General features: G+C 45.1%; 1 protein-coding gene across 1 annotated transcript; it reads right to left on the reverse strand.

Annotated features, from left to right (window-relative positions):
- Positions 1–274: 274 nt before the first annotated feature.
- Positions 275–6,422, reverse strand: LOC109901097 (probable G-protein coupled receptor 83). Its single transcript, XM_020497123.2, has 4 exons — positions 5,845–6,422; positions 5,355–5,480; positions 4,481–4,614; positions 275–3,875 (listed from the first exon to the last, which is right to left on the reverse strand). Exons 1-4 carry the CDS (start codon positions 6,280–6,282, stop codon positions 3,173–3,175), a joined length of 1,401 nt encoding a protein of 466 aa, XP_020352712.2. The 5' UTR covers positions 6,283–6,422; the 3' UTR covers positions 275–3,172.
- Between the last annotated feature and the right edge of the window lie 6,187 nt (positions 6,423–12,609).

The raw sequence follows: 12,609 nt of genomic DNA on the forward strand, positions 1-12,609 counted from the left end.
CTTTGGGACTTGCTTGAGGTCATCAGACAGACGTCACCTTATTTGTGCTTCTTTGAGCCCACATTTCATGTGCCGTACGTGAAATGCTCTGCACTCATTCATGTAACTGACCTTGGACCTCACGCTCCCTCGACATAATGACCCCCCCCCCCCCCCACTCTCATGAATAGTAGCAGAGTTGGAGTTCAGAAAGATTAGCTACACACACACACAGAGAGACTCTTAATGGAAGAAGAAAGGGAGCTCAGAAATAACAGTGCACAAAACCATACAGTTGTCTATGAGTCACACCAACCCATCGTTGTCGCATACTTTAATGGCTTTTGAAAAGAGAATCACCTATCTTATTCTACAAACACATCTATAACACAATATTTGGTGGAGAATCCTAATTCATGAACAAATTGATAAATATCGCAAAAGGAGAGTACAGCCTTTTATGAGAAAGGCGTGTACACAAAGATATGTGCACTATGAGTTAAGGCAATGGATCTCAGAAAGCACAGAGAGACGGAAGAATTCACAATTCAGATGCCACATCACATTTACATCACAAAACCATCATATTACAGATGCTCATGCCTGACGTTACCACCAAATCGCACAATACCCTAGCGTCAACGTTCAAAACATTCAAAACGAGAACAACTTCCATGAAACCAAACATTAACACAAGCATGTTCGAATGTCAGGTTTAAACCACTATCATTATCATCTGTACACGTAAACATCATGTCACAGATGCTCACACTTTTACCCGGTTCGCTCAACATTCAAATGAATTAAGAAGTAAACATTGACACAGACGTGCAAATCTGTCATTCATATCACTGTCAGGTCTTGGTGAAAACGCTGCTTGTTTTCTTTCACATACTTTAGATGCACTTGATTTCGCTTAACCTACAATAGAATAGTCCCAAATGTGCAAACCTCACCCACCTGGCACTCCTGGTCAGCTAAATAAAATGGATACAAAGTATTTTAAAGTAAACAAATAAAATGTTATCCAAGGTCTGGTTACCAGTTCCATCAACAGTATTACAGAACCCTTTGATGAGTGACTCATCTTGTCCACCAGCCGGCTCTCTCTGTAATTGAGCCTGCGAACTTTAGTGCACTACTTTTGACCAGGCCTATAGGGTTCCTTCCGTCAAGTATAGTTTACAATGTTTTTCTTTAATGTATTTATCCAACTGAAAAAAATATATATATATTTAATATTGATTTAATTAGGCAAGTCAGTTAAAATAACAAATTCTTATTTACAATGACGGCCTACCCCGGCCAAACCCAGACGGGCCAATTGTGCGCCGCCCTATGTGACTCCAAATCACAGCCAGATCTGATCCAGCCTGGATTCAAACCAGGGACTGTAATGATGCCTCTTGCATTGAGATGCAGTGCCTTAGACCACTGCACCACTCGTGAGCCCATTTATACATTTATGCTCTGGTACTTTGGCAACTAAGTTTTTTTTAACGTTTTTTTTTTTACCTCCCGCTTTGGGCTGGATGTGTCAATATGTATACATACAGTACATAAATCTAGGAGCAGAATTACGATTTTATGTCAATTAGCCATGAAATCCCTACATTTACCACCACGTGGGCCAGCCCTCTAGCAGTTTCCGGCCAATGAGCTTCAGCCCCTCGCCATTTGAGTGACAGCTAGCAAGAATCCCACACAGCAGAGCGAGAGACCGCAATGACGTGGTGCACATATCTGCTCATTTTCGGGGACCACAAAAGCTTACCCCTTTCCTTTTTCCCACGGTCCTAAACTCTTATCAGATCTTAAAGGTTCGGTCTGTTACTTTCGTTTACAGTCAATGGTTAAAAGCGCTGTCCCTCCACATGTTTGCAAACATTAGGAGTGGATCTTGGCAAATGCACAGAACCTGCTACAGAGTTACTGAAATTCTGTGGGTCACCTTCAGTTACATTTGCCGAGCGAGACCCAACGCCACAGTATACAAAACGTGCAGGGATAGCACTTCCGACATGAAGTGAAAGTTACAGATTGTTCCTTCAAACTCTAGCTCCATCCGCCCCTTGCCTTCCTGCAACTAAGGGACAGCAGCAGTGAAACTCGGGGAGCAGAATATTGCGCTCACAGTATTCAACCCCACTGGTTAGAGAGTTCTGTCTTCAACAAAAATTAAATGAAAAGCTGTCAGGGACCCACCACAACACTTAATAATCTGTGTGTAGTGGGCGATCAGTGGGGATGAAGACAATATTATTTTTTGGGAATGAACAGCAGCTGTTGAAATGACAAAATTCCACCGCCTTTTGATGTCCAATAACGGATATAATTGTCCGTGATTTATTCGGAAAGCGAGACAAAATAACTAGACAGAGCCAGAACATAAAGAGAGGCAGAGAAGTTTCGCAGGTTGTGGTGCAACGTGGTCCCGAGACAAAGCAGAACTGTCTATGCCGCGACAATACTGTTCTGCTAATGTATACTGAGTGTACGAAACATCGAGGACTTATGATCCCTTATTTATGTCACTTGTTAAATCCACTTCATTCATTGTAGATGAAAGGGAGGAGACAAGTTAAAGAAGGATGTTTAGGCCATGAGAGAATTGAGAAATGGATTGTGTGTGTGTTCCATTCAGTGCCTTTGAACAGGGTATGGTAGTACCCACAGTTTCCTGTGTGTATCAAGAATGTCCCACCACCCAAAGGACATCCAGCTAACTTGACACAACTGTGGGAAGCATTAGAGTCGACTTGGGCCAGCATCCCTGTTGAACACTTGACACCTTGTAGAGTCCATGCCCCCAGGAACTGAGGCTGTTCGGAAGGCAAAGGGGGGGGGGGGGGGGGGTAAACTCAATATTAGGAAGGTGTCCTTAACTGTTTTGTACACTCAGTGTATACAGTATGTGCTAACAGAGTAGTTGCTGGTTTGGGTGTTGCATTTGTTGCTAGACCTCCCCAACCCCTACTCCTATCCGTGTGAGACATTTCTTCCTGAAGGTGGCGCTGTCATGAAAGTTTAAAGATCTCACATTTCCTGTCCAAGAGCCCCCACTGTCTTTGGCTAACAACGTAGTCCTTCAACAGGACTCACCACCTAATGCAGCAACTTTACACGTCTTTAATTGTCAAATAAACTCAATCATTCACTCAATCCCAACCCAAATGCATTCTGGTAGTCGAAGTTAACTGACAGCTACTATAGGCTCCACTGATAGGATGTCTGTTTTACTGGCATGTCTAGCGGAGAAAAGGACATGCCTGTCTTTAGGGGGCTGGTGAGAGGACGAGGAGTGGCTTGGTCGAGAAGAGGCGTGGCTCGGGTGTGAAGAGGCGTGACTCGGCCGAGAACCAGTGCGGCTCTCCGGCCAGGCGGCTCTGTGGCAGGGTGCGCAGGAGGGCGGAGCCACCAGCACCGGCCCCACCCCTCCACGCCCCCTCCTCTGGCACATGCCCAATAGCAGCCTTAGCTCCTGGCGGAAGGCGGGGTTCAGGCAACAGTAGATGAAGGGATTGTAACACGTTGAGCTCATCGCCAGCCAATGAAAACAGAAATACAAGGCATTGGATGACTGAATGGCCTGGCTGGAGAGAAGCACCACGTAGCAGTTCAGAGGGAACCAGCATACCGCGAACACCCCAACAACCGCCAACAACATAGCCAGGGTGCGCCGCCGCTTCCGCCGCTGCACAGCGAACTGCGCAGTGGTGGTGTCCCCGATAGCATTACGGCGCCACAGGCGGCGAGCCACGGTTGAGTAGGCGGCGGTGATGATGAGGAGGGGTAGGACGTAGAGGAGGATGAAGGTGAGGAGGTCGATGCACTGCCAGTAGACGTCAGAGGGCTCAGGGAAGTCGGGGACGCAAAGGCTGCGCACCTTCTCCTTACTGAGAGAGAGAGAGAGAGAGAGGGGGGGGGGGGGGGGGTGGAGAGAGAAGGGAGAGGGAGTGAGAAGGAGGGGAAGATGGGGGAGTGTGAGAAGGAGAATGAAAGGAGGGAGGGAGAGGAAAACGAGAGAGACCCCATAACCAGCTATGAGTATTGCACAGGGAAGAATACACTTGTGAAAAGTCAACAATATTGGAACAATATTGGAAACCCCAAAACAAAATGTCTAATGAGAAATGTAGTGAGAGGGAGAGTGAGAGAGGCTGGAGGGAAGAGAGACGTGTGAGAGAATAATACCTTGTGGGTATTGTGTACACAAAGGTGGTGTTTGGTTGATCAATATAGTGTGTGTGTGTGTGTGTGTGTGTGTGTGTGTGTGTGTGTGTGTGTGTGTGTGTGTGTGTGTGTGCGTGTGTGTGTGTGTGTGTGTGTGTGTGTGTGTGTGTGTGTGTGTGTGTGTGTGTGTGTGTGTGTGTGTGTGTGTGTGTGTGTATCTGTGCATGAAAGTGAAGTGTTTGTTCTTTCGATTTATTGTGTGTGGGGGGGGGGGCACCTGTACACGAAGGTAAAGTGTGTTTGTGTACTTGTGTGTGTGTGTGTGTACCTGTACACGAAGGTTAGCAGCTTCTGGTAGATAGCATGAGGCAAGGAGAAGCAGCTGGCCATGACCCAGATGAGAATCACACACACAACGCCGCGAGTCGGGGACATGCGGGGCCTCAGAGGGTGGAGAATGACCTGCACACACACAAACAAAGTGTTTTTATCAGGCCGCATTATACACACCAGACCGCACACATTCTCCAAGACACACAATCCATTACACACACCTGCTGCTATTCTCTGTTACACACTCCTCCCTTACAAGCCACACTTTCGGTTTGAGAAAAAAGAAATCGTACTCAAACTCAGCTTGAGCTCTGTAGCTCATTGAAGAGCTCATTGATACATAGTAGACTCATATCCAATACAACTCTATGAAAAACAACTTGATCTGAAAACCATCAGATATGAATTATATTGAAAGGATAAGACTACAGCAGACGCCAGAAAATAACACACTTGTCCCTATAGCTTGGGAGCTGTCTTGTCCCTCAAACTATGGCCATAAACCAATAAATGTATGTTACATCTATTGTCATGCTCCATTGAAATAGACCTATCCCTAAAAATGTATTTCTATGTGGACACAACAACATAATAGTTGGCTTTTCGTTGCCTGTATCGAACGGTCAGCCTGGTGATTCACTAGTAACAAGCTGACAATTAGCGAGTCTATTTGATTCACCGCATGAGCTAAGGCAGAATTGCCGCGTGGACAGCTCCCCTTTGCGCTTTCGCGTGCTGACGCTTGACCCACTTTCCTAACAGCTTTCCTTTACAGATGTTATTTTGCTAGACTAAGCAAACTGCAACACTTTAATTAGACGAAGCACATACCCGACATTCACCAATTGTATGCATGACTGTTGCCCTACCTGGCGTCTGTCCAGCGCGATTGCCGTGAGAGTGAGTGTGGATACGTGCAGGGAGCAGTACTGGACGAACCGGCTGATATGGCACATACCCTTCCCGAACCCCCAGCTGCTGTTCACAAAGCGAACCTGAGGGAGACCACACAGGCATGTTGTCGAGGGCGTTTTTTTACTGGCATGATGGAGTGATGAAAGGCTGGAGCTTTCCTATCCATACGCGTAATAGATCGATTTAACACTGACAGATAACCCTCACACATCATCCAAACCATCTGTGAATAATTCGTTCAAATGGATTTTAAAACCTATTCGTTCTTTCCCTTCCTGAGATAACCACTGATCTACCATGATGAAAAAGGTAGCAGTAAACTATTACATTTTTATACCGCAAGAATCTCAGACGCTCTTAAAACAACAAAACATCGAAGGTGTGTGTGTGTGTGTGTGTGTGTAATCATCTGTGATGTGTGTTGTGCCTGTGTGCGAATCGCACCAAAGTAAAGGGCATGTTGAGCAACGTGATGAGAATGTCTGCCACCGCAAGGTTAATGATGAACAGGCTCGTGGCGGAGTGCATCCGCTTGTTCTTGATCACCACATGGCACACCAGCGTGTTTCCGAACAGCGAGATGACAATGATGAAAGAGTAAGCCACGACCAGTAGGGATTTCACGGTCGCGTTCTGGGACTCTCCCCCGTAGCGCTTTTTACCCGCCATTGAGTGCCAGTCCGCGAGCGTGCCCTCGTCCAGGTCCAGCGAGAAGACATTGGTCCGGTTGGACGTGTATGGGTCTGAGAGGTTCAACAGCCCTTCTGCGTCCACAAATAGAACCCCGCCGATAACGGTTGAGTTGCTGTATTCCCGTGCCCCCAACCCGTCGGGGCTGGCGGCCAAATAGGTGAGGGACAGCCATAGACACGCACCTCGCATGTCTGCTGGTGATTGGGACTTCCAATTGGGACTTCCAATCACCGGACTTCCTCGAGCGCATCAGTAGCGGCGCGAGGAGAGGGGGACATTGCTTTCTCTGTGCAGATACTGGAGGAGATGTAATGCGCGCGATGTGTTTGGCAGCACTTTTAAACCGGTGCTGCAGGCGCGCGCAGTGTGTGTGTGTGTGTGTTTGTGTCAGATATTGGCGGCTCAATGCTTGTTTGTTCACGCTGAGAGAGAAGAGAAGCGAAGCATTGAGATAGAGTGAGAGAGGTCAAAGTATGAACGCTTACATGTTTACTTTTACAATGATCGATGAGGTACAGCAGATTTCTGTGGCTCTTTGTTGCTCATGGTCTGATAAAACAGCTCTAGCTATTTCACCTTTCACCGCCGATCCGGAAGTGTGGTCGATTGAGAGACATCCAATGCAACAACAAAAAATATCTCTAGTTCAAACTGACAGATTTATATGGCGATTTTTTTATTATTCTAATTCAATTTCCGCGGTCCGCGGACATCGACTCTAGGGTTTAAGCTGGTTGTGGAATCTCCGCCCTCCTCTCCTGATTGTGTAAATTGATTACTAAAGGGCGGAGAAGGTTCATTTCCTTTCCTTGCAGTGACTGAAGAGCCAGGTTAGTCTCTGCCTCTCTCTCTCTCTCTCTCGCTTTCAATTCAATTTCAATTCAAAGGGATTTATTGGCATGGGAAACATAGATAAACAAAAGTGAAATAAACAATCAAAAATGAACAGTAAACATTCAACTTAAAAAAGTTTCAAAGGAATAGAGACAAATGTCATAATATGGCTATGTATAGTGTTATAACAATGTGTAAATAGTTCAAGTACAAAAGGGAAAATAAATAAACATAAATATAAGTTGTATTTACAATGGTGTTTGTTCTTCACTGGTTGCTCTTTTCTTGTAGCAACAGGTCACAAATATTGCTGCTGCGATGACTCACTGTGATATTTCACCCAATATATATGGGAGTGTATCAACATTTGATTTGTTTTCGAATTCTTTGTGGGTCTGTGTAATCTGAGTGAAATGTGTCTAATATAGTCATACATTTGGCAGGAGTTTTGGAAGTGCAGCTCAGTTTCCACCTCTCTCTCTCGCTTGTTAGAAAGATTCTGAATTATTAAAATGCAATTTCATTAAAATTCAAAGCACCCCTTGGCAGAGAACTTGATAGCTAATCGCAATTAAATCAGCAAGATTTATTGGCCACCCATTTATTATGATTGAGACAGCCCACCCACACACGCACGTAAAGTGTTAAACATAGTCTGTCAGAGAGCCGGATTCTATGGCAGGGATCATCAATTAGATTCAGCCACGGGAGGATTTTTTTTCTCGAACAGATGGTCGGGGAACCGGAACATAATTACAAATAATTTGGAGACTGCAAATTGACCGCAAGAAGCCCAAACAGATTAGACTAAAACATAATGGTGTCACACCTTGCTTATGTAACCGATGTGAAATGGCTAGTAGTTAGCGGTGGATCGCGCTAATAGCGCTTCGATCGGTGACGTCACTCGCTCTGAGACCTTGAAGTAGTCGTTCCCCTTGCTCTTCAAGGGCCGCGGCTTTTGTTGCGCGATGGGTAACGAATGCTTCGTGAGTGAGGGTCCCTGGTTCGAGCCCAGGTTGGGGCGAGTAGAAGGACGGAAGCTATACTGTAACACTTACACGTGCAGTATACGATCACGTACACTGAGTGCACAAAACATTAGGAACACCTTCTTAATATTGATTTGCACCCTCCTTTGTCCTCAGAACAGCCCCAATTTGTTGAGACATGGACTCTACAATGTGTACAAAGCATTCCACAGGGATGCTGGCCCATGTTAATTACAATGCTTCACCCATTTGTGTCAAGTTGCCTAGATGTCCTTTGGATGGTGGACCATTCTTGAAACACACAGGAAACTGTTGAGCAGGAAAAACCCAGCACCGTTACAGTTAAACAATCCTTATTTAATCGGGTCCTACCCTTCATCTACACGGATTGAAGTGGATTCAACAAGTGATAAGGAATCATAGTAAATTCCATGTACCGAATACAAAATACAAGTTAAATGAAACATCACATGTTCAACTCTACTGATAGTTTTCATATATATATATTTTTTGCGTTATATAGGTAGTGTGCCCACTCTGGTATTGGCACGTGCGCTCTAGCCAACAGCTCACAGATACAGTGCAGGTGTAGCCGACATCAGGGTTGGGCAACTGGTGACTCCCCTTTTGAAGGCCCCCTGGCGACTTCCCTTTAGAAGTGCCATTTGAGATGCACAAATTGACATGAATCACCTAAAGGGTAAAGACATGGAGAAAAAGCTGAGGATGACTGAAAACGCCTTTCCAAGTGGCGGGAAAATTTAAAAAGTAGGCTATGCGAAGGTGTGACGCACAAATGCACGGCATTCAATTCATGCTCAGAAAAGCAAAGGCTCAATTAGACCTGGAATAAATGTTAACCTAATTATGTAAATTATACGACTGACAGCAGGAGTCATAATAAGTGTGTGCGTGCGTATGCGTGCTAAGAGAGAGTATGTGTGCATGTGTGTGTGTGTGTGTGTGTGTGTGTGTGTGTGTGTGTGTGTGTGTGTGTGTGTGTGTGTGTGTGTGTGTGTGTGTGTGTGTGTGTGTGTGTGTGTGTGTGTGTGTGTGTGTTTATCGAGGGGACTGAGGTGAGCTGCGTCACTTGCAATTTTCTCCTGCTCTGAGAAATGTAATTTCAGCCAGAGATACTTAATTAGAGAACCAGAGATAGACATAATAACCCCAGCAGGACTAAGTCACCCCGGGGTGGACTGGGATCAGCCCTGGAATGTCAGCCACACCAGCCTTTTACCAGGTACTGCAGGAATATCTACCCAAGGGAGGCTGTGCACTTCAGTTGTGGGTGGAATATTATTTGTTTTCGTTGAATACATTTTTTGTGCTTGTTTTGGCTTATCTTATGTGCTGGGTGGGCAGGCTTTGCCCTTTTTTTGGACTCGTCAATGTGTTGCTTTACACCAGGCAGTCTAAGATAAGCTCGACAAAATGTATTTAGAAGAAAGCAACCAGTGATTTCTGTACTTCCTATGTTTAAAAAAAAGTGTTCTATTGATGTCTTTTGGCCTCTTGGCCAGGCTGCTGTAATCAAGAACAGGTTAAGAATGGTAGGGGAGAGTGAGGTGAGTTGTGCCATTTTGTTTTTTACATTCAGCATCACTCCGTCAAGGGAAATATAGTATTCTTTCCAAAAATATACATCGACAAATATTTCAGGATGTTGTGTATGCCTGGAAGTAGTCAGAACTCAGTTAAACATTGCAGTTTTGAAAACATAGCTTGTTCAAAAAAAAGTGGTATCTTGGGGTAAGTTGAGCCACAGCCAGACAGTGGAAGTTACTCTGCCCAGGGGTGGACTGGGAAACAAATTCAGCCACACCTACCTTTTGTCTACCAATGAATGGCATGCCCATCTTTTTTTGTGAGAGATTAGACAGGTGACTCAAAACACTTCAAAAGTATACATAAAGTATAAATAGCAGTCACTTTAGATTAGGGACTGCAAAATGACTTTGCTAATGATTAGTAAATGGTTTATTAATGTGGGAGTAATGGTTAAAGAAAGGTATTATATAAGTCTATGGGCATCTATAACAGCCTAACTACATATTTCAAATGAGTACATGTCAAGTGTTCCCCCCTGTCCATTTAGCTAAGTGTTTAAATATTAAGCTACAAATAATTCAATACAAGAAAACAGTGAGAGACAAGGAGAGACTGCCAGTTCCTCTCTCTCTCCCTCTCTCTTTCTCTCTCGCAGTGCATGCTGGGAATTATTTGTGTGAGTTTGGGTGTTTGCTGTGGAGGGCTCTGTCCTAACTTATTTTCTTGATTCTCTCCTTGGTCTTTTCTTTCAATTTTATTTTCTGTGGTGGAGGGTTAATGCACTGTTTGTTTTAGCGGTACCCACTGTTTTTTCAAAGGGTGGAAGAGGACAGAGTTTTAGTTTCCTGGGGTTTGGAAGGTGTGGTGTGTGTGATGACTTCTCAGCCTAACGCGGAGGAGACTCTGTCGACACGGCATGGATTCAGGTGTGTTCCTGAGAATGGAGTTAAGGTGGAGGAGGTTCTGTTCGCGGTCGGTGAGCAGGTAGGAGCTGAATTTATACATTCTGCTTCCAGAATGAACAAAGTTGTAGTTGTGTTCATGAAAATAGCAAATTTGGTGTGTAGGCTCATTGCTAGTGGAATATTTGTAAGGGGTGTGTTGGTGCCAATTTCACCTCTTTCTACCCCTTCGACCAGGGTGGTAGTTGCAAATGTTCCTCTGTTTATTGTGGATGATCAAATCAGGAAAGAGCTGAGTCTTTTTGGTAAGTTTGCTAGTGGTTTTCGTGTACTGTTGGCAGGTTTTCAGGCAGATGCCGTTAAGCATGTTGTTTCATTCCGGAGGCAAGTGTTCATGTTTCTGAATAACAATGATCAACAGCTAAATGTGCATTTGAAAGTGAGGCATGGGGAGAGGCTCTACACAGGGTTTGCCAGCACAGATAGTCTATGATGTTTTGAGTGAGTGGATTTAGGTAGGGGAGAGGCTGGGGTGGTCTAAGGTACCAAGGAACCTTGAGAGAGGAAGGGCAGGTGGTCAGGATGGGAGATGGAGATGAGGAAGGTGAGTCTGAGGACGAGGATGATGATAGCCAGTCAAGCAGAAGGGTCAAAGTACACCGTGAGGGAACTGACAAGGTTCCTGAATGGGAACAAGGGGAAAAAAGTTAATCTTGAGGCTCTTTTTTTTCTGATCCGAGAAAGTTTGTAAGATCAGTACAACATGCTATGACAAATGAGGGGCATGGTGTCCTCTCACCCAAGAAACGGTTTAGGTTGAGGAAGTCTACCTTCAGATGTTGTTTAGATGAATATGTTTTTTCTGGCACTGGGGATTTTTGAGTTTTTCTGGCTTTTTCCCCCACTTCTTATCAAGACTCTTCGGGTAGGCTCGTTCAATATAAATGGCGCCAGAGATGCGGGAAAGAGGAGTGTGTTGGGCGAATATGTAAAACAAAAAAAAAGAGTACAGGGTTGTTTCTGCAGGAGACATAGTGATGTGGTGAATGAAGTCAATTGGGAGCTCTGGTGGAAAGGGACACGTCTGTTAGTGCAGGGGTGGCAGTCCTTTTTGTACCGGGTCTGTCTGTAAAAATGTGCTCCTCCAAGGAGGTGTGTAGGGGTAGGCTGCTTATTTTGAAATCAGAAATTAACAACATGGGTCGTGTCTTTATAAATGTTTATGCGCTTAACACAGGGAGAACGAGTGGGGGTTCTATTTGGGAGTCTTAGACAGGAATTCTCCCTTGTAGCGCCTGAGGAGACGCTGGTGGTCGGCGGGGACTGGAACTGTACAATGGATTTTGAGAAAGACAGAAATGGGGAAGAGCCTCATTCAGGGTCAGAGGGAGTGTTAAGGGACATCATTAATCAGTTCGACCTAGTGGATGTTTGGAGAACTCGACATCCTGACACAAGACAGTATACATGGGTGAAGGTCTTTGGGGCTAGGTTGAGTGCAGCCCGACTTGATAGTTTTTACATATCCAGGAATCAGAGCAATAAGCTGTTGGGCGCTACCATTCTCCCGGTGGGTATTTCGGATCACCACATAACCATGGCTCAGCTGTTTGTTTCACCAGGGCCTCGGCATGAATCCTATTGGAAGTTTAATGTAAAGCGCTTACAAGATGACACTTTTTTCTCAGATTTCCAGATTTTTTTGGGAAAGGTTGGGGCAGCAAAGAGAGGAGTATAAGTCTCTGAGTCAATGGTGGGATGTGGGAAAAGTCCAAATTCGGCTTTTCTGTCAACAGTCTACAGCTCTCTCATCCTCAGAGGGTAGGAAAGTATTGAGGGAACTCGAGCGTAGTATTAGTGAGATGGAGGTAGAGATGGTGGGGCAAGGAAATGTAGTCCTCCAGGCTAATTTAGCTTAATTACGTTGAGACCTGGGAAGTTTTTCCCAGGTTAAAGCAAAGGGAGCACTTGTAAGAGCTATGTTCTCCATGCTCAAGGACACTCCCAGATCCTTCTTCTTTGGTTTGGAAAGACAGAGTGGTGAAATCAAGGGCATGCATTGTCTATGGCTGTCTGATGGGCGGGTGACCTCTGTGGTGGGGGAGATGCGGGAGTGGACTGTGGAGTTTTATACTGAGTTCTATAGGGCAGAATTGTGTGATCCTATGTGTGCTCAGGTCTTTATTGCAGAATTCCCTAAGCTCTCTCTGGCACAGAGGGATGAAATGGACATTCCT

The sequence above is a fragment of the Oncorhynchus kisutch genome, linkage group LG12 (assembly GCF_002021735.2).
Source record: "Oncorhynchus kisutch isolate 150728-3 linkage group LG12, Okis_V2, whole genome shotgun sequence".
NCBI lineage: Eukaryota > Metazoa > Chordata > Actinopteri > Salmoniformes > Salmonidae > Oncorhynchus > Oncorhynchus kisutch.